Source organism: Salvelinus fontinalis, chromosome 17 (assembly GCF_029448725.1).
Source record: "Salvelinus fontinalis isolate EN_2023a chromosome 17, ASM2944872v1, whole genome shotgun sequence".
Lineage (NCBI taxonomy): Eukaryota > Metazoa > Chordata > Actinopteri > Salmoniformes > Salmonidae > Salvelinus > Salvelinus fontinalis.
Window position 1 is genome coordinate 2,158,611 of NC_074681.1, and position 23,416 is coordinate 2,182,026.

Sequence of the window (23,416 nt, forward strand, 5' to 3'; positions counted from 1 at the left end):
AGAATGCTTCACCTTGTTTTTAGAGGGAGGGGTTCAACAACACAGGAAGGACAGAATGCTTCACCTTGTTTTTAGAGGGAGGGGTTCAACAACACAGGAAGGACAGAATGCTTCACCTTGTTTAGAGGGAGGGGTTCAACAACACAGGAAGGACAGAATGCTTCACCTTGTTTAGAGGGAGCGGTTCAACAACACAGGAAGGACAGAATGCTTCACCTTGTTTTTAGAGGGAGGGGTTCAACAACACAGGAAGGACAGAATGCTTCACCTTGTTTAGAGGGAGGGGTTCAACAACACAGGAAGGACAGAATGCTTCACCTTGTTTAGAGGGAGCGGTTCAACAACACAGGAAGGACAGAATGCTTCACCTTGTTTTTAGAGGGAGGGGTTCAACAACACAGGAAGGACAGAATGCTTCACCTTGTTTTTAGAGGGAGGGGTTCAACAACACAGGAAGGACAGAATGCTTCACCTTGTTTTTAGAGGGAGGGGTTCAACAACACAGGAAGGACAGAATGCTTAACCTTGTTTTTAGAGGGAGGGGTTCAACAACACAGGAAGGACAGAATGCTTCACCTTGTTTTTAGAGGGAGGGGTTAAACAACACAGTAACTACAGAATGCTTCACCTTGTTTAGAGGGAGGGGTTCAACAACACAGGAAGGACAGAATGCTTCACCTTGTTTTTAGAGGGAGGGGTTCAACAACACAGGAAGGACAGAATGCTTCACCTTGTTTAGAGGGAGGGGCTAGAATGTAAACACTTGTTTGTTGGATACTTTGCTTGATTATTGATTTCCTTCCTCATTCAACAATATGTTAACATGCCTGTCTTAGAGGCCCCAGTCAGCTGTCACAAGCCTCCCTCTCTCTCTCTCTCGCTCTTTCCCTCTTTCCCTCTCTCTCTCCCCCCCCTCTCTCTCCCTCTCTCTCTCTCTCTCTCTCTCTCTCTTTCCATCTCTCTCTCTCTCTCTCTCTCTCTCTCTCTCTCTCTCTCTCTCTCTCTCTCTCTCTCTCTCTCTCTCTTTCCCTCTCTCTCTCCCTCCTTCTCATTTGATTCATTACTCAAACAGAGTGCTGTTGCCTTTAAAGCTTTGTGTTCCTTCCTGGGTTTAGTTTTGAATTGAACGTTGCTTTCCAGGTCTCGTTTATAGCATACAGGGTGTAACAGTGTTTGTCGACTCTTAGGAGAGTGTTCTCTAATGAAGTCATGTAACAGGATGTTAGGGAGAGTTCCTGTTTGCTAAACACTCAGAAGTGACTAGCGGTGAGGTGAGCTGCCTGGCTGAGAGACAGAGGAGGGCTGGCTTGGCTTTGAATCACATTGAAAGTTTCACAAGTGCAATCAGTAAACTCTGCAACAGCTGCAAATCCAGAAGAACTAATTTGCTCTTTAACCATACTATTGGTGTCTTATGTTGAATGAAAAAAGGGACTAGAACCACATACAGTATATTCGGAATGAACTAAATTGACCCCTTAGCCCCCCTCCCGACAACCTACTTCCTAGCAACTAGGTGTTCTGGGATTGGAGGGAAATAATCAGAATTTAAAAATGCAGGCTTGCTCTCAGAATGGGTGTAATCCTTAATGATTCCACTTATACAATCCTCTCAGATCTGCAAGGTCGTGGCTGGCAGTGAGTATAGGTTTTGTTACTCAGCAATGGTATATGTATGTCATACATACAGTACCTTCAGAAAGTATTCACACCCCTTGACTTATTCCACATATTGTTGTGTTACATCCTTCATTTAAAATTGATTAAATTAAGATACATTTTTTTAGTCACTGGTCTACACACAATACCCCTTAATGTCAAAGTGGATTTGTGTTTTTAGACATTTTTTACAGATGAGTTAAAAATGAGTCAATAAGTATTCAACGCCTTTGTTTTGGCAAGCTAAATAAGTTCAGGAGTAAACATTTGCTTAACAAGTCACAAAATAAGTTGCATGGACTCATTCTGTGTGCAATAATAGTGATTAAATTATTGATTTTTGAATGACTACCTCGTCTCTGTACCCCACACATACAATTATCTGTAAAGTCCCTCAGTCGAGCAGTGAATTTCAAACACAGATTCAACCACAAAGACCAGGGAGGTTTTCCAATGCTTCGCAAAGAAGGACACCTATTGGTAGATGGGTAAAAAAAAAAAAGACATTAAATATCCCTTTGATCATGGTGAAGTTATTAATTACACTTTGGATGGTGTATCAATACACCCAGTCACTACAAAGATACAGGCATCCTTCCTAACTAAGATGCCGGAGAGGAAGGAAAGGAAGGAAACCGCTCAGGGTTTTCACCATGAGGCCAACGGTGACTTTAAAACAGTTACGGAGTTTAATGGCTGTGATAGGAGAAAACGGACGGATCCACGACATTGTAGTTACTCCATAATACTAACCTAAATGTACAGGATCAAAATATTCCCAAAAATATTTTCAGGGTTGTGAATACTTATGTAAATTAGATATTTCTGAATGTAATTTTTCAATAAACTTGAAAAAAAATCTAAAAACATGTTTTCACTTTGTCATTATGGGGTATTGTGTGTAGAAGGGTGTGAAAAAGCTCACAATTTAATACATGTTTTTATTCAGGATGAAACACAACAAAAATGTGGAATAAGTCAAGGGGTATGAATACTTTCTGAAGGCTCTGTACGTACCTTTGGTCTATGTTTATTAGCTTAAAGTGTGACGGATGGTTTGATGTCTTAACGGCTGGCTGTGTATTTAATGACACTCTGAGCAGAGTCTTCTCCAGTGGAGTGCTTTCTCCATGATATATACTGTACATTAACAGGGGGGGGGGGGGGAACACAGCTGGTACCCTCACAGAAGACATGTTTGAAGACAAACCTTTAGGAGGAGACAGTTGTAGAAGACGTTTAAAGAAGAAAAGACATGTAGTAGTGTTGACGCTATACAAGAGTCTAAAACTCACACACCTGATTGTAATCAAAAGGCTTGATGATGAGGTGATTTTTTTTTCAAACATTTATTTAACTAGGCAAGTCAGTTAAGAACAAATATTTTCTATGACGGCCTACCGGGGAACAGTGAGTGTCCTTGTTCAGGGGCAGAACGACAGATTTTTACATTGTCCGCTCGGGAATTCGATCTTGCAACCTTTCGGTTACTAGGCCAACGCTCTAACCCACTGGGCTACCTGCCACTCCGGTATTAGTATTCAAGTGTGTGAATACTAGGGTGATAACAAAAAGCTATACCCCTTTGACTCCCCAGGACATTTACATAACATTTTAGTCATTTAGCAGACGCTCTTATCCAGAGCGACTTACAGTAGAGTGTATACATTTTTATTACATTTTACATACTGAGACAAGGATATCCCTACCGGCCAAACCCTCCCTAACCCGGACGACGCTATGCCAATTGTGCGTCGCCCCACGGACCTCCCGGTTGCGGACGGCTGCGACAGAGCCTGGGCGCGAACCCAGCCCAGCCTGGGCACGAACCCAGAGACTCTGGTGGCGCAGCAAGCACTGCGATGCAGTGCCCTAGACCACTGCGCCACCCGGGAGGTCAAGGACCAGGATTGAGAAACACTGACCTAATCTGACATGTAGACAGCCCTTAGAAACAGCTTGTACAGGACTCTTAGGGGAGACATGTTGTATATAGAGAGAGACTCTCAGAAACAGCTTAAAGAGGAGACATGTAAACTCGCTATGATAGCTCATAACCACTATCTAATCTAACATTACAGTGTTGGTTTTATAGAACGACAGTTAGTTTGAAATGTATATTGTTTGATTATCTAGGGATTGAATGTTTATAAATAGACTGAGAAAATGTGACGCCTGCTGTATGGTGAAAGTAACCCAGCAGCAAACCACCCTGCATCTCACTGCTGGTTTGCTTCTGAAGCTAAGCAAGGCTGCTCTTGGTTGATCCCTGGATGGGAGACCAGATGCTGCTGGAAGTGGTGTTGGAGGGTCAGTAGAAGGCATACTTTCCTCTGGTCTAAAACAAATATCCCAATGCCCCAGGGCAGTGATTGGGGACATTGCCCTGTGTAGGGTGCTGTCTTTCAGAAGGGATGTTAAAATGGGTGTCCTGACTCTCTGTCATCACTAAAGATCCCATGACACTTATCATAAGGGTAACCCTGGTGTCCTGGCTAAATTCCCAAATTTTCCCTCATACAGTCACCTAATCATCCCAAGCTTACAATTGGCCCATTCATCCCCCCTCCTCTCCCTTGTAACTATTCCCCAGGTTGTTGCTGTAAATGAACATGTGTTCTCAGTCAATTTACCTGGTAAAATAAGGGTTAAATAAAAAGTGCTATCAAGGTTTTCCTTCTCAATCATCTGACTAACTTGCATGGGGTATCATGTTATTTAGAACCTGTACAGATCTGCCACCTTTGACTAGATAGGTGCCTTAATTCTCTGGGGGGAAATTCTCCTAACCTGCTATGAAAAGTCACTTTTGCAAATCAAATCAACCTTTATTTGTCACACACTGAATACAAGAAGTGTAATAAGCATTTCACGGTAAGGTGTACACTTGTTGTATTCGGCGCATGTGACAAATAAAGTTTGATTTTGATTTGCAGAAGTGACTTTTCGTAGCAGGTTAGGAGAACTTACGCAAGATAATTAGGTTAAGATTAGGAAAAGGTTTAGGGTTAGCTAAAATCCTAAAATTGTCCCCAACATGACTCAAACCAGGGAAGAATGACTGGCCCCTCTCATTGAAGCCACGGAAGTTCAAGGCCGACCACGGTACTGCAGACATTGTTAGTCTGCATCCATTAAAGGGAATGGAAAAAATGTCAATCTTTGTGGTCAATCTTTGTGCATATAAAAACATTTTAAGAAGACAATCATGGTGCCAATAATTGCTTCTAATTCACCAGATGTATGTCCTGGAACCGATTATTTTAAAATCACACATAGATGTAATAAGGGTAATTTACATGATAATGGCAGCCTGCAGTACCCCGGTCGGCCTTCAACTTGAAATAGTCAATGAGAGGGGGCAGCACTGAGCTGGCCTGCAGCATCACTTCCTGGAGTAGCTCAAACTGAGCGTGTTATATGTCTCCATAAAACACCATCCTAACCGACTTCATTTAACTTCAATGCGCTATTGAGTCTTCACATAGGAATGACTGGTGTCACATGATCGATGGCTTTGTCCAATCAGAGGCCTGACCTGAGAACCCACAACGTTTCCACTAATGCGATTCTGCAATTTCCATGTTGATACTGTGCTCTCTCTCCGTAGGTGGGATGTAAGGCAGGGGTTGTCTTCTTCCAGTATGGCATCATGACCAGCTACTTCTGGCTATTGGTCGAAGGCCTCTACATCCACACCCTATTGGCTGTCTCCTTCTTCTCCGAGAGGAAGTACTTCTGGTGGTACATTCTGATTGGCTGGGGTAGGTGTCACTGTAATATATCTCCAACTGTGTGTTTAATCCCATTAGGATTATATGCAATGTTTGGCTGTGAATTTTGATTTAATTTTGATGATCATATTCAGGACGTTTTTTTTTTTTTAAGGAGACACCATATGTCAATGTTTTTTTTACCTGTACTTGGATAAGGCTAGCACGAATTTGAAATAAACCCCCCCACTGATTATACATTAGATTAATATTACTTCTAAAGAGTAACTCTATCACTTCCAGATGCTTGTGTTGTATCTAAAAACATCCAGTTTGTTACTCATCCACACCTGATCACTGATAACCAAAATGGCAGTGTGACCATGTATTTACAGGATTTGAAGAAGATTTTTAGGTAAAAGGCATGCTGTCCATTTCTGGATTCTTTTAAAAAACACTGCAGAGGTGTCGCCAACATTCTTGTTTTTAGGTATTTACTTACTGAGCAGTAATCTGAAAAGTAAATGTACAATGTCATGCTGGTTGCTTGTTTGTTTTCTACTAGACTGATTGAAATGTCATGTACTTGTGTTAGAATATCATTGTTAACGTTGTGTTTGAAAAGTGATGTAATTGAGTTGATAGCATTGTGTTTGAACATTGTGTCAGACTGGACCAAACAAATTCATATTTAAATCAAGGTTTATGCTTTTAATAGCTCAATCAGTGCAGTAATAATATTAATATTATTAATAAACTATACACACATAATCCAGAAAAATTAAGAAATATCAGAACGAGCAATGTCAGAGACCGGAGTATAAATATAGATACACTGAGTGTACAAAACATTAGGAAAACCTGCTCTTTCCATGACAGAGACTGACCAGGTGAATCCAGATGAAATCTATCATCCCTTATTGATGTCACTTGTTAAATCCACTTCAATCAGTGTCGATGAAGGGGAGGAGACCGGTTAAAGAAAGATTTTTAAGCCTTGAGGCAATTGAGACATGGATTGAGTATGTGTGCCATTCAGAGGGTGAATGGACAAGACAAAAGATTGAAGTGCCTTTGAACGAGGGGTATGATAGTAGGTGCCAGGCGCATCGGTTTGAGTGTGTCAGAAACGGCAACGCTGCTGGATTTTTCACACTCAAAGTGGGTGAAACAGTATGGAAACATTGTTAAAGTGACCAGTGTTCAATGATTAGAATACAGTATATACATATGAAGTGGGTAAAACAGCATGGAAACATTGTTAAAGTGACCAGTGTTCAATGACTGTGTACGTAGGGCAGCAGTCTCTAAGGCGCAGGGTTGAGTACCGGGTGGTAGCCAGCTGGAACAGTGACTGAGGCTCATACACCTACAGGTGTTATGCTTTGTCTGCATGCTCCAGGACACAGATACCTTTATCATAATCTCTTGGCAATAACTTTAAAAAAAAAGTGAACTCACCACTGTTTGTTGACAATGTTTTGTTGTTGTTTGTTCTCTGATATCCACAGGGGCCCCAACTGTTTTTATCACAGCTTGGGTTATTACAAAGGCTTATTTAAAACACTCTGGGTAAGTTCACTGTTATTTTGTTAGTTTGTTTTTTGTTAGTGTTTGTTTGTCTAGAATCTGTGGGTTTTTTTCTCAGAATCTCCTCCAACTTTGTCAACAAGTGTTTTGAAAATCCTGTGATATTTTTGTTCCACATTGCAATTGAAAATGTATCTCAACAGGCAATGAATGTATGCTAGTCGTCCATCCATGAAACACTCACTGAAAATTATGTCAATGTACTATAATAAAATATGAACCTGTGGCAAACATTCTACTGCACTTTCTCGTACACTCAGAAAAAGTTTAAAGTTAAGTTGTACTTTAACGGGGACAGACACAGTGCTAGGGCAAAAAATCAAAACGTTCAACCAGGGAGGGCCCCTGGACCAAGTTTAGGAAATCCTGCCTTAGGGGACAAAGAAGGGTTTCTTATATATACAGCGCCCTCAGAAAGTATTCACACCACTTGAGTTTTTCCACATTTTGTTGTGTTACAGCCTGAATTTAAAATGGATTCAATTTAGATTTTTTTTATTTTTATCACTGGCGTACACACAAAATCCAATAATGTAAAAGTGGAATTATGTTTTTAGGAATTTGTTACAAATTCATATTTTATTTTTAGCTGAAATGTCTTCTGTCAATAAGTATTCAACCCTTTTGTTATGGCCTACTTAAGTTCAGGAGTACAAATGTGCTGAACGAGTCACATAATAAGTTGCAATAATAGCGTTTAACGTGATTTTTTAAATCTCTTTACCCCACACATACAATTATCTGTAAGGTCCCTCAGTCGAGCAGTGAATGGTAGCAGATATTGAATTTCCCTTTGAGCATGGGGAAGTTATTAATGACACTTTGGATGGTGTATCAATACACTCAGTCACTACAAATATACAGGCATCTGGAGAGGAAGGAAACCGCTCAGGGATTTCACCATGAGGTGAATGATGACTTTAAAACAGTGTGGATGGATCAACAACATTGTAGTTACTCCAAAATACTAATCTAATTGACAGAGTGAAAACAAGCCACTAAAGTAATACTGCAGCAACAAAAAAAACGTCAAAGCAATTAACCTTTTGTCCTGAATACAAAGTGTTGTGTTTGTGGCAAATCTAATACAACACCTTCGATTCAAATGTGACTAATTCCATTCTCGTTCCATTCTCCATTCTCTTGTTAATTCGACCATAAAAGGCCTGATTCACGCAGTCTCCTCTGAACAGTTGATGTTGAGATGTGTCTGTTACTTGAAATCTGTGAAGCATTTATTTGGGCTGCAATTTCTGAGTCTGGTAACTCTAATGAATTTATCCTCTGCAGCAGAGGTAACTGTGGGACTTCCATTCCTGTGGCGGTCCTCATGAGAGCCAGTTTCATCATAGCGCTTCATGGTTTTTGCGACTGCACTTGAAGAAACTTTCAAAGTTCTTGAAATATTTCACTTTGACTGACCATCATGTCTTAAAGTAATGATGGACTGTCGTTTCTCTTTGCTTATTTGAGCTGTTCTTGCCACATTATAGACTTGGTCTTTTACCAAATAGGGCTATCTTCTGTGTACCACCCTTATGTTATCACATCACAATTGATTGGCTCAAACACATTAAGAAGGAAAGAAATCCCACAAATGAACTTTTAACAAGGCACACCTGTTAATTGAAATGCATTCCAGGTGGCTACCTCATGACGCTGGTTGAGAGAATGCCAAGAGTGTGCAAAGCTGTCATCAAGGCAAAGGGTAGCTACTTTGAAAAATCTCAAATATATTTAATATTTGTTTAACACTTTTTTTGGTTACTACATGGTTACTTCCATATGTGTTATTTCATAGTTTTGATGTCTTCACTATTATTCTACAATGTAGAAATTAGTACAAATAAAGAAAAACCCTGGAATTGGTAGGTGTGTCCAAACTTTTGATTGGTATTGTACATACAGTGCCGTATTTGACCCCTATTTTTGCATAGTTTTGATTCTGAATGTTATGAGATCTTCAACCAAAAAAATAAAAAATAAAGGGAATCTGAGTTTACAAAAAACAAACAAAATTATTACTTATTTAATTTAATTTACAAAATTATGCAATACCCAATTCCCCTGTGTGAAAAAGTAATTGCCCCCTTACACTCAACAACTGGTTGTGCCACCTTTAACTGCACTGACTCCAACCAAACACTTCCTGTAGTTGTTGATCCACTTCCTGTAGTTGTTGATCAGTCTCTCACATCACTGTGGAGGAATTTACTGTAGCTGCACTGACTGCAACCAAACACTTCCTGTAGTTGTTGATCAGTCTCTCACATCGCTGTGGAGGAATTTACTGTAGCTGTACTGACTCCAACCAAACACTTCCTGTAGTTGTTGATCCACTTCCTGTAGTTGTTGATCAGTCTCTCACATCACTGTGGAGGAATTTACTGTAGCTGTACTGACTGCAACCAAACACTTCCTGTAGTTGTTGATCAGTCTCTCACGTCGCTGTGGAGGAATTTACTGTAGCTGTACTGACTGCAACCAAACACTTCCTGTAGTTGTTGATCAGTCTCTCACATCACTGTGGAGGAATTTACTGTAGCTGTACTGACTGCAACCAAACACTTCCTGTAGTTGTTGATCAGTCTCTCACATCACTGTGGAGGAATTTACTGTAGCTGTACTGACTGCAACCAAACACTTCCTGTAGTTGTTGATCAGTCTCTCACTTCACTGTGGAGGGATTTTGGCCCACTCTTGCATGCAGCACTGCTTTAACTCAGCGACATTTGTCTTTTCAAGCACGACCTACTCATTTCAAGTCCTGCCACAACATCTTAATTGGGATTAGGTCTGGACTTTGACTAGGCCATTCCAAAACTTCAAATGTGTTGCTTTTTAACCATTTTCATTTGGACTTGATTGTGTGTTTTGGATCATTGTCTTGCTGCATGACCCAGCTGTGCTTCAGCTTCTGCTCACATACGGATGGCCTGACATTCTCCTGTAGAATTCTCTGATACAGAGCAGAATTCATGGTTCCTTCTATTAAGGCAAGTCGTCCAGGTCCTGAAGCAGCAAAGCATTACCAAACCATCACACTACCACCACCATGCTTGACCGTTGGAATAAGGTTCTTATTGTGGAATGCAGTGTTTGGTTTTCGCCAGGCATAATAGGACCCATGTCATCCAAAAGCTTGACTCAAGTTTGCCAAGAAGCACTTGTGTCATGCGTGCTCCCTCTCAGGCCTCTAGGTCACCAAGCTGCTCGTTATGGCGCACACCTGTCACCATCGTTACGCGCACCTGCGCATCATCAGACTCACCTGGACTCCATCACCTCCCTGATTACCTTCCCTATATATGTCACTCCCTTTGGTTCCTTCCCCAGGCATCATTGTTTCTGTTCCTGTGTCATGTCCATGCGTCGTTCGTGTTTCTTATTTTGTATTATGTTGTGTTTACTAAAACACTCACTCCCTGAACTTGCTTCCTGACTTTCAGCGCACGTCGTTACAACCTGGATGATCATCAAGACTCTTGGAAGAATGTTCTATGGACAGATGATTCAAAAGTATAACATTTTGGATGACATGGGTCATATGCATTATAGTTGTTCTGTTAAGCACATGTTTCCTCCTGAACTTATTTTAGGCTTGCCGTAACAAAGGGGTTGAATAGTTATTGACGCAAGACATTTCCGCTTTTAATTTTTTTATACATTTAAAACAAATTCTATAAACAAAATTCCACTGTGATAATATGGGGTATTATGTGTAGATCAGTGACACAAAATCTCAATTGTATCCATTTTAAATTCAGACTGTAAGACAACAAAATGTGGGAAAGTAAAGGGGTTAGAATACTTTCTGCAAGCACCGTACATGTATATTTTTATATATATTTTTTTTAAGGGTGTACTGCAGTGCCCAGTTATTCAATTCATAGAACCAAGGTATGACTTTGTTAGACAAGTGATTATTATAAACTGCCAATGCCACATTTCACATTACATGGCCACCGTAGCATTGTAGCAGTTAGTTACCTGAACCTACTGTGAATTTCCTGTGGTGATGAATGGTTGGTCTCTATGGAGGCCGTTAGGAGGACTTTATATTGTAGTGTACTCTACAATAGGCAAGTGTATAACCTTGACAAAAATGTACAATTTCATATTTTATTGAATGATTTTGTTTTTTTACAATGATAACACATTTTGGTCATTTTGAATTATAAAATGGTAATGAGAGTTTTTCCTTGGGCCTTAACTTTGTATGTAACCATTAGTATCTAAATAATGTGTTTGTGTGTTGGTGACATCTTCATCCTCTGCCCCTGCTCCTCCTCTGTCCTCTATAGGTGTTGGGACATTATTAACGACCATCCCTGGTGGATCATCAAAATGCCAATATTACTGACCATACTGGTGTGTCACACATACACTGTCCTAGCCGATGATTGACATTTTATATACAACTCTACGTTACATGAATTAAATGTTAGCCCTCTTTCATTCCCAAACCCAGGTCAACTTCATCCTGTTCATCTGTATAATCCGGATCCTGCGTCAGAAAATGAATTGCAGAGACATAGGAAGGAAAGAATCTCATCAATACTCGTAGGTTTTTCTTTTGTTGTTGTTCACTTTCTCAGCTGTTTTATTGGGGGGCCATTTTAATTCACTAGGATGTGTTCATATCAGGATGTCATCAGGATGTCACTATATGTGTAGCTGGTCTGCACTCAACAACAACAAAAAAGAGATTCAAGGTTTATGTTTAGTATTTTGTTCATTATGGGGTGCTTAGATAGACAAACGTTTCAGCCTAAGCCGTGTTTACACCTGGCTCTAACATGTGTCCTTTGTTCTGATTGTGCCCACAATTTTAGACAGGTGTCGATGACGCATTGTGATCTGACTGTTATCAGATCTTATAAAGTGCAAACAGATAAGATAAGGACAAGAGCAGTAGAAATATCAGGACGAGAAGGCATGTTAGCGCCAGGTATAGAGGAGGCTAGTGTCATCAGCGTCTCGAGTTTCTTCATTGTGATCTTGTTATAAGATATCTACGGTATAAACTATAGTTAGCTAACATTCATCCCCCACCCCCCCCAAAAAAAACAGTAATTCATAAAAGGTAACTTTGCATGTAGAAGTTGTGCTTTCTGTAAACGTATGGTGGAAGCAGATCATTATCAACCAGAAATATCATCTATACACTCCTGTTTAACCTACAACTCATGTAGTTTGTTAGTTAAAAAAATGTTTGTTCATTTTACATTGGTCAGACAACAAGGGAGATTGACATTCCGTCTTAATGAACGACTCAGCAACATTAAGCGCTGTTATTCGCCTCTCCTGTTGCCAGACATTTTATGGAAGCGGGCCATTGAACTGATGACTTACAGTGTATTGGTATAGAAAAGGTTTGGGCTAAACGTAGAGGTAATAATATTGAAAGAACTCTCCTGTAGAGAGTCCTTTGGATTTGTTTTTACATTATGCACACTACACCCATGTAGACTTAACAAGGAGTTTTATTTGGTTCCCTTTCTGTCATTACTTATTGCAGGAGCGCACCTACTCGTTTACCTAAGGATCGAACTCTTTTTTTTTTTCTTTTTTTTTCCGCCTAAAACGACGTACCCAAATCTAACTGCCTGTAGCTCAGGACCTGAAGCAAGGATATGCATATTCTTGATACCATTTGAAAGGAAACATTTTGAAGTTTGTGGAAATGTGAAATGAATGTAGGAGAATATAACACAATAGATCTGGTAAAAGATAATTCAAAGAAAAAACACGTTATTTGAAATGCAAGAGAAAGGTCATAATGTATTATTCCAGTTTAGGCACAATTTCGATTTTGGCCACTAAATGGCAGCAGTGTATGGGTAAAGTTTTAGACTGATCCAAAGAACCATTGCATTTCTGTTCAAAATGTTTTATCAAGTCTGCCCAAATGTGCCTAATTGGTTTATTGATTGATACATTTTCAAGTTCATAACTGTGCACTCTTTCACTGTAATAGCTACTGTAAATTGGACAGTACAGTTAGATTAACAAGAATTTAAGCTTTCTGCCCATATCAGATATGTCTATGTCCTAGGAAATGTTCTTGTTACTTACAACCTCATGCTTATCACATTAGCGCACGTTAGCTCAACCGTCTCGCAGGGGGGGACACCGATCCCGTAGAGGTTATTAACCGTTTGTTCGTAAATAGAGGGGGGTGTTGGGAGGCACCATTTAAAGATTTGTCTGACGAGATAACATGACAGTGCTTAATCACCGGAGAGTTGATGAAGTTTGTCATCGGATTAAACATCACAGCACAATTCACTGAGGAAGGTTTTGTTGTTCTAACGTGCTTTGTGAAGAGGTGATTTCTTTTAATATCCTTCGCCTTTTCATTGGCACATTGGAGCCAATCTTTTAGGTAATTTCTTTGGCGGAAACATACTTTCTGTTTGTTTTGAATATTATTTGTCTGGACTACAGATTCGGCGTATATAATAAAGTTGGCTTATTGGTAAACTCATTTGAGCGTTCACGGATGGTAACTATTTGCGAGCAATAAGCCGTTTTTTATCTTTTGGCTTCCTGTGAACATCTTCAATTTAAGCCTACTAGAGAGCGTGTGCCCTCAGGCCTGGAGGGAAGTTAAAGTCATTACGCTACCCAAGAATAGTAAAGCCCCCTTTAACTGGCTCAAATAGCCAACCAATCAGCCTGTTACCAACCCTTAGTAAACTTCGGGGGAAAATACTGTTTGACCAGATACAATGCTATTTCACAGTAAACAAATTGGCAACAGAATTTCAGCTTATAGGGAAGGACACTCAACAAGCACAGCACTTACACAAATGACTGATGATTGGCTGAGAGAAATTGATGATAAAATGTTTGTGGGGGCTGTCTTGTTGCTTCAGTGCAGCTTTTGACGTTATCGATCATAGTCTGCTGCTGGAAAAACATATGTGTTATGGCTTTACACCCCCTGCTGTAATGTGGATAAAGAGTTACTTGTTTAACAGAACACAGAGTGTGTTCTTTAATGGAAGCCTCTCAAATATAATCCAGGTAGAATCAGGAATTCACCCAGGGCAGCTGTTTAGGCCCCTTACTAATAAAAAAAAATGATTCTAACGACATTCCACTGACTTTGAGTAAAGCCAGAGTGTCCATGTATGTGGATGACTCAACACTATACACATCAGCTACTGCAGCGACTGAAATGACTGCAACACTTAACAAAGAGCTGCAGTTAGTTTCAGGGTGGGTGGCAAGGAATAAATATTTCTAGAATTAAAAGCATTGCATTTGGAACAAAACACTCACTAAACCCTAAACCTCAACTAAATCTTGTAATAAATAATGTGGAAATTGAGCAAGTTGAGATGACTAAATTGCTTGGAGAAACACTAGATTGTAAACTGTCATGGTCAAAACATATTGATGCAGTAGTACCTAAAATGGGGAGAAGTCTGTCTATAATAAAGCGATTATCTGCCTCCTTAACAACACTATCAACAAGGCAGGTCGTACAGGCCCTAGTTTTGTTGCACCTTGACTACTATTCAGTTGTGTGGTCAGCTGCCATAAAACAGGACTTAGGAAAATTGCAATTGGCTCAGGACAGGGCAGCACAGCTGGCCCTTGGATGTACACATCGAGATAATATCAATAATATGCATGTCAATCTCTCCTGACTGAAAGTGGAGGAGAGATTTGACTTCATCACTGCTTGTATTTATGAGAGGTATTGGCATGTTGAATGCATCGGAGCTGTCTGTCTAAACTACTGGCACACAGCTCGGACACGCATGCATACCCCACAAGACATGCCACAAGAGGTCTCTTCACAGTCCCCAAGTCCAGAATAGACTATGGGAAGCACAGAGTACTACATAGAGCCATGACTACATGGAACTCTATTCCACATCAAGTAACAAGCAAGCAGTAAAATTAGATGTATAAAATAGATTAAAAAAACACCTTATGGAACAGCGGGGATTGTGAAGTAACACAAACATTGACACACACACACACACACACACACACACACACACACACACACACACACACACACACACACACACACACACACACACACACACACACACATGGATTTAGTACTGTAGATATGCGGTAGTGGTGGAGTGGTAGTGGCCTGAGGACACACAGTGTGTTGTGAAATCTGTGAATGTATTGTAATGTTTTTAAAATGGTATAAACTGCCTTAATTTTGCTGGACCCCAGGAAGAGTAGCTAATAGGGATCCATAATAAATACAAATACAAACACTGGTAGCTATATAGATTCCCAGATGATTTATACACTTGTACATCAAGAAAATCAATTGTTTCAGTACCCTTGTCCATTGAGAAGGAGATGGATTGGAATCTAGAGTTTATATATGTCACGCCTTGACCTTAGAGAGACTTTTTTTTCTCTATTTGGTTAGGTCAGCATGTGATTTGGGTGGGCATTCTAGTTTGTCTATTTCTTTGTTGGCCAGGTATGGTTCCCAATCAGAGGCAGCTGTCTATCGTTGTCTCTGATTGGGAGACTATAATACACGAAAAAAGTCAGGTCACTCAAGGTTGAATATGGTAGACTACAAATTTCGATAAATTTTCACCTGAACAACCATACCATAAACAATTGGTCTCATAGGAATGTCTGTATGACACGTATGGACCTTATAAAGTCTTTATATAACAGGAGTTACAGGGAAATCAATAATAAGGAATTTGAATTATTTTTCAATTATTTTTATTTTTTTTGTAAGGCTCTTATCATTTATCAACTGCTCTAATGCTAATCTCTCTGAGGAAGAAAGGTTAATAATTCTATGTCTCTTATGATTGTTCTGTTGTAAAGTTTGATCAATTTTGCTTTTTACAAGTTTACAATAAGTAATGATCCAGGCTGTATCACAACCGGCCGTGATTGGGAGTCCCATAGGGTGGCGCACAATTGGCCCAGCGTCGCCTGGGTTTGGCCGGTGTAGGCCATCATTGTAAATAAGATATTTGTTTTTAACTGACTTGCCTTGTTAAATAAAGGTTACTTTTTTTTTATGATAGACGGATTAAAAGTGGGGGGAATAAACTTGTTCTTTGGTTTAAAAACAGGTGTAGGAGGTATTTTTTTGAGTGCGGACAGCTAAACATTTTTGGAATCCTATTACATTTTGGTCGACGCACCTTTTCTGAGGGCAGTGGCCACAACTTTCATATCAGGTTGTACAACATTTCACTCTACCATTTTAATGTTGTTCTTCAGGACAGACATCCTGCAAAGACACCCAGCTCTGAGATATTGCTATAAAACACCCTCCATCTACAGAAGATGGTTAGCTTCACCTCTGTCCTTTGATTATTGGTAGATATGGGAAATATGAACAGTCTAGAATGTTCTCTATCCAAATCCACAGTCAACGTGATTAGGAATGGTCAAGAAATATCGATAATATTGGTATTTTTTTTCTGTCTAGCTCACCATTTTAGAATACAACATTCCAGATGATCACACAAAATAAAAAATGATTCAAAGTTATACTTTCCAAAAAGAATCACCCCTCATTCTGTCTGTTGTTCTGATTCACAGGAGGTTGGCTAAATCCACGCTACTGTTGATACCTCTGTTCGGAATCAACTACATCGTCTTTGCCTTCATCCCTGAAGACATCAACACTCGAATCAGGATGGTCATTGACCTGATTCTAGGATCCTTCCAGGTAGGATGGTCTTTCACCTGATTGTAGGATCCTTCCAGGTGGGATGGTATTTGACCTGGTTCTAGGATCCTCCCAGGTAGGATGGTCTTAAACCCGATTGTAGGATCCTTCCAGGTAGGATGGTCATTGACCTGATTCTAGGATCCATCCAGGTAGGAAGGTATTTGACCTGATTCTAGGATCCTTCCAGGTAGGATGGTCTTTGACATGATTCTAGGATCCATCCAGGTAGGATGGTCTTAAACCTGATTGTAGGATCCTTCCAGGTAGGATGGTAATTTGACCTGGTTCTAGGATCCTTCCAGGTAGGATGGTCATTGACCTGATTCTAGGATCCATCCAGGTAGGATGGTCTTTGACCTGAATCTAGGATCCTTCTTTGACCTGAATCTAGGATCCTTCCAGAACTAAGGCCTCCATGCAATAATATAGCATGTAGGCCTTAGTATACGGTGACTTACTGTACAGTCGTGGCCAAATGTTTTGAGAATGACACAAATATTAATTTTCACAAAGTCTGCTGCCTCAGTTTGTATGATGGCAATTTGCATATACTCCAGAATGTTATGAAGAGTGATCAGATGAATTGCAAAGTCCCTCTTTGCCATGCAAATTAACTGAATCCTCTAAACATTTACACTGTATTTCAGCCCTACCACAAAAGGACCAGCTGACATCATGTCAGTGATTCTCTCGTTAACACAGGTGTGAGTGTTGACGAGGACAAGGCTGGCGATCACTCTGTCATGCTGATTGAGTTCGAATAACAGACTTGAAGCTTCAAAAGGAGGGTGGTGCTTGGAATCATTGTTCTTCCTCTGTCAATTATGGTTACCTGCAAGGAAACACGTGCAGTCATCATTGCTTTGCACAAAAAAGGGCTTCACAGGCAAGGATATTGCTGCCAGTAAGATTGCACCTAAATCAACCATTTATCGGATCATCAAGAACTTCAAGGAGAGTGGTTCAATTGTTGTGAAGAAGGCTTCAGGGCACCCAAGAAAGTCCAGCAAGCGCCAGCACTGTCTCCTAAAGTTGATTTAGACTCGGGATCGGGGCACCACAGTACAGAGCTTGCTCAGGAATGGCAGCAGGCAGGTGTGAGTGCATCTGCACGCACAATGAGGCGAAGACTTTTGGAGGATGGCCTGGTGTCAAGAAGGTTAGCAAAGAAGCCACTTCTCTCCAGGAAAAACATCAGGGACAGACTGATATTCTGCAAAAGGTACAGGGATTGGACTGCTGAGGACTGGGGTAGAGTCATTTTCTCTAATGAATCCCCTTTCCGATTGTTTGGAGCATTCGGGAAAAAGCTTGTCCGGAGAAGACAAGGTGAGCGCTACCATCAGTCCTGTTTCATGCCAACAGTAAAGCATCCTGAGACCATTCATGTGTGGGGTTGCTTCTCAGCCAAGGGAGTGGGCTCACTCACAATTTTGTGTAAGAACACAGCCATGAATAAAGAATGGTGCCAACACATCCTCCGAGAGCAACTTCTCCCAACTATCCAGGAATAGTTTGGTGACGAACAATGCCTTTTCCAGCATGATGGAGCACCTTGCCATAAGGCAAAAGTGATAACTAAGTGGCTCGGGGAATAAAACATCGATATTTTGGGTCCATGTCCAGGAAACTCCCCAGACCTTAATCCCATTGAGAACTTGTGGTCAATCCTCAAGAGGCAGGTGGACAAACAAAAACCCACAAATTCTGACAAACTCCAAGTATTGATTATGCAAGAATGGGCTGCCGTCAGTCAGGATGTGGCCCAGAAGTTAATTGATAGCATGCCAGGGTAGATTGCAGAGGTCTTGAAAAAGAAGGGTCAACACTGCAAATATTGACTCTTTGCATCAATTTCATGTAATTGTCAATAAAAGCCTTTGACACTTATGAAATGCTTGTAATTATACCTCAGTATTCCATAGTAACATCTGACAAAAATATCTAAAGACACAGAGGCAGCAGACTTTGTGAAAATTAATATTTGTCTCATTCTCAAAACTTTTGGCCACGACTGTATAGTTCAAGATTACGGAACACATGGGTCATTCTACGAAAATGGTGGCCTTCCTGTCCTGGCCCTATTCACCAGGAAAAACACTTAAAAGTGTGAGTTAATGAAACAAAAAAATATTGTTAATTATTAATAAAACATATGTAAGATAGTTGTATTGCAAACCATTTTTATATGTATATTGTAGAGTACAGTCAGTACCATGAAGTTGTCTTGTCCCTCAGGTCAGGAGTCATGGTTTAGTGACATAGTTTGAGTTTAAAAATATATATTTTTAAATGTCATAATACAAAGGAAAGTTATATAGTTATTTAAGTGGACTAATTAGAAAACTAAAATATCAAATAAATATTATAAATAATTTACAAGTAATAGCTGTCCCTCAATTTCATGTCACTGGTGTTAAAATTTATAGAAACCACCACTATAATGCAAAATGCATAGAAACCACCACTATAATGCAAAATGTATAGAAACCACCACTATAATGCAAAAGGCATCATCCTTGACAAATTCTTCCTCGTCAGAGGTTGATTGGAGACGGGACTGTTTTGAAAAGCAAATGGTGAGTCACATGGTGAGCACTCTGTCACATGGCGAGTCACATGGTGAGCACTCTGTCACATGGTGAGTCACATGGTGAGCACTCTGTCACATGGTGAGTCACATGGTGAGCACTCTGTCACATGGTGAGTCACATGGTGAGCACTCTGTCACATGGTGAGTCACATGGTGAGCACTCTGTCACATGGTGAGTCACATGGTGAGTGTGCACTCTCTCTTCATATATTAACAATGTAATTTAACTTGGTAATTTCATGCGAGGACTTAAGATGTGTCACTGGTGTTATACAATTTTAAGGGGAAAGGAAATTGGATTAAAATTATTGATAAAATTGCATGATTAAGTGATTTATTTACAATTTAAGAAGTGTGGTTTGAGCTACAGTGGCCACCATCTTAGATATGCCATCTTGTCTGCAGTTTTGTCACTGGTGTTACTGTTCTTGCTGGTAACACCAGTGACATGACGATAACGCCAGTGACAATCAATAACACCACAAACTTTTTGTTCAACGTAATGTTTTATAAAACCCTCAACAATTATATTCAAAATGACTTATTAGCATTTTAATTACTGTTTCAATATTGTAATCACATAATATGGCTTTATTTTTGATAGATATGGCAAAATGAGGCGCTGCTGAAAAGCAAAGACTCTACAAACAGCACATGGATGCTGACCCACACCGCAGAGCCAACTTTAAACAAAAACAGCAGACTTAAAGGATTTAGAGAGTCATAAAAGAAGGATCTCACAGAAAGGGAAAAAAGACAGGAGGGAACAAAATGGCGGGTCAGACAGACAAAACACAGAGATTGAGATCAGGAATGGCGATCAGGAATCTCCCGGGTGGCGCAGTGGTCTAGGGCACTGCATCACAGTGCTAGCTGCGCCACCAGAGTCTCTGGGTTCGCGCCCAGGCTCTGTCGCAGCCGGCCGCAACCGGGAGGTCCGTGGGGCGACGCACAATTGGCATAGCGTCGTCCGGGTTAGGGAGGGTTTGGCCGGTAGGGATATCCTTGTCTCAGTATGTAAAATGTAATAAAATGTATGCACTCTACTGTAAGTCGCTCTGGATAAGAGCGTCTGCTAAATGACTAAAATGTAAAATGTAAATGTAGGAATGACAGTGTTGACCTCCCCCCATCCACTCCAGACAGTGAACCCAGTACTGCAAGGTCAGAATTAAGACAACGTGTCTGTAGGAAGACATATGTACTCTGTATCTGGAGAGTTCCTGTATCTACAGAGTTCTTCTGTCAAGTGTCTGTGTTCTTTTGCCAATCTTAACCTTTTCTTTTTATTGGCCAGTCTGAGATATGGCTTTTTCTTTGCAACTCTGCCTAGAAGGCCAGCAACCCGGAGTCGCCTCTTCACTGTTGACGTTGAGACTAGTGTTTTGCGGGTACTATTTAATGAAGCTGCCAGTTGAGGACTTGTGAGGCATCTGTTTCTCAAACTAGACACTCTAATGTACTTGTCCTCTTGCTCAGTTGTGCACCGGGGCCTCCCACTCCTCTTTCTAGTCTGGTTAGAGTAAGTTTACGCTGTGCTGTGAAGGGAGTAGAACATAGCATTGTATGAGATCTTCCGTTTCTTGGCAATTTCTCACATGGAATAGCCATCATTTCTCCAAACAAGAATAGACTGACGAGTTTCAGAAAAAACTTGTTTGTTTCTGGCCATTTTAAGCCTGTTATCGAACCCACAAATGTTGATGCTCCAGGTACTCAACTAGTCTAAAGAAGGACAGATGTATTGCTTCTTTAAATCAGCACAACAGTTTTCAGCTGTGCTAACATAATTGCAAAAGGGTTTTCTAATGATCGATTAGCCATTTAAAATGATAAACTTGGATTAGCTAACACAACGTGCCATTGGAACACAGGAGTGATGGTTGCTGATAATGGGCTTCTGTACGCCTATGTAGATATTCCATAAAAAAATCTGCTGTTTCCAGCTACAATGGTCGTGTACAACATTATCAATGTCTACACTGTATTTCTGATCATTTTGATGTTATTTTAAATGGACACATTTTTTTGCTTTTCCTCCAAAAACAAGGACGTTTCTTAGTGACTCAGTCAAACAGTGAATTTCTAACACAGATTCGACCACAAAGACCAGGGAGGTTTTCCAATGCCTCGCAAAGAAGGGCACCTGTTGGTAGATGGGTAAAAAAAATAGACATTGAAAGCCCTTTGATCATGGTGAAGTTATTAATTACACTTTGGATGGTGTATCAATACACACACTCACTACAAAGATAAAGGCGTCCTTCCTAACTCAGTTGCCAGAGGGGAAGGAAACCGCTCAGGGATTTCACCATGAGGCCATTGGTGACTTTAAAACAGTTACAGAGTTTAATGGCTGTGATAGGAGAAAACTGAGGATGGATAAACAACATTGTAGTTACTCCACAATACTTTTATTTAATCTTTAATTAACTAGGCAAGTCAGTTAAAACTTTAAGTCGTTTAAGACTTTAAGAAGTTAAGAACAAATTCTTATTTACTATGATGGCCTACCCCGGCCAAACTCAAACCCGGACGACGCTGGGCCAATTGTGCGCCGCCCTATGGGACTCCCAATCACGGCCGGTTGTGGATTTGAACCAGCTGTGCCTGAAGTGACACCTCAAGCCCTGAGATGCAGTGCCTTAGACCGCTGCGTCACTCGGGAGCCCTGATACTAAGCTAATTAACAGAATGAAAAGGACGCCTGTACAGAATAAACATATTACAAATCATGCATATTGTTATAATCTTTTAAAATTTAACCTTTATTTAACTAGGCAAGTCAGTTAACCTCTACGGGATCGGTGATAGTTCATTGGATCAGTCTAAAGCTTTACACATACACTGCTGCCATCTAGTGGCCAAAATCAAAATTGGAATAATACATTGTAGCCTTTCTCTTGCCTTTCAAAGATGATACAAATGTAAAAAATACAAACTCATGTTTGTCTAATGTGCTATATTCTAATCTAATGTGCTATATTATAATATAGCACATTATCTAATCTAATATGCTATATTCTCCTACATTAATATCACATTTCCACAAACGTCAAAGTGTTTCCTTTCAAATGTTATCAAGAATATGCTTATCCTTGCTTCAGGTCCTGAGCCACCGGCAGTTAGATTTGGGTATGTCATTTTAGGCGAAAATTGAAAAAAAGGGTCCGATCCTTAAGTTAAGAACAAATTCTTATTTACAACGGCCTACAACAAGAAACTAAAGGAATACTGAAACAAATGTGGCAAAGCAATTCACTTTTTGTCCTGAATACAAAGTGTTATCTTCGGGGCAAATCAAATACAACACATTACTGTGTACCACTCTCCATATTTTCAAGCATTATGGTGCCTGCATCATGTTAGGGGTATGCTTGTAATTGTTAAGGACTGGGGAGTTTTTCAGGATAAAAAAATTTACAGAATAGAGCTAGCACAGGCAAAATCCTAGAAGAAAACCTGGTTCAGCCTGCTTTCCACCAGACACTGGGAGATAAATTCACCTTTAAGCAGGAAAATAACCTAAAACACATGGCAAAATCTACACTGGAGTTGCTTACTAAGAAGACTGCGAATGTTCCTGAGTGACCAAGCTACAGTTTTGACTTAAATTTACTTGAAAATCTATGGCAAGACCTGAAAATGGTTATCTAGCAATGATCATCATCCAATTGGAGCTTGAAGAATTTTGAAAGGAAAAATGGGCATATATTGCACAATTCAGGTGTGGAAAGCTCTTAGAGACTTACCCAGAAAGACTCTCAGCTCTTAGAGACTTACCCAGAAAGACTCTCAGCTCTTAGAGACTTACCCAGAAAGACTCTCAGCTGTTATAGACTTACCCAGAAAGACTCTCAGCTCTTAGAGACTTACACAGAAAGACTCTCAGCTCTTAGAGACTTACACAGAAAGACTCTCAGCTCTTAGAGACTTACCCAAAAAGACTCACAGCTCTTAGAGACTTACCCAAAAAGACTCACAGCTCTTAGAGACTTACACAGAAAGACTCTCAGCTGTAATCACTGCCAAAGATGCTTCTATAAAGCATTGACTCAGGGGTGTGAATACTTATGTAAATGAGATTTTTCTGTACATTTTATTTTCAATAAATTTGCAAACAAATCTAAAAACATGTTTTCAGTTTGTAATTATAGGTTATTG

The 23,416-nt window shown here is 40.1% G+C and overlaps 1 protein-coding gene across 2 annotated transcripts in view; it reads left to right on the plus strand.

Annotated features, from left to right (window-relative positions):
* The window catches only part of vipr1a (vasoactive intestinal peptide receptor 1a), a 111,356-nt gene that overhangs the window by 84,157 nt on the left and 3,783 nt on the right, over window positions 1-23,416 (plus strand). For both annotated transcript variants that reach the window (XM_055865863.1, XM_055865864.1), the window contains exons 7-11: window positions 5,270-5,423; window positions 6,884-6,944; window positions 11,267-11,333; window positions 11,434-11,525; window positions 16,527-16,656. In XM_055865863.1, the coding sequence (XP_055721838.1) occupies window positions 5,270-5,423; window positions 6,884-6,944; window positions 11,267-11,333; window positions 11,434-11,525; window positions 16,527-16,656 (504 nt within the window). The remainder of the gene's footprint in view (window positions 1-5,269; window positions 5,424-6,883; window positions 6,945-11,266; window positions 11,334-11,433; window positions 11,526-16,526; window positions 16,657-23,416) is intronic.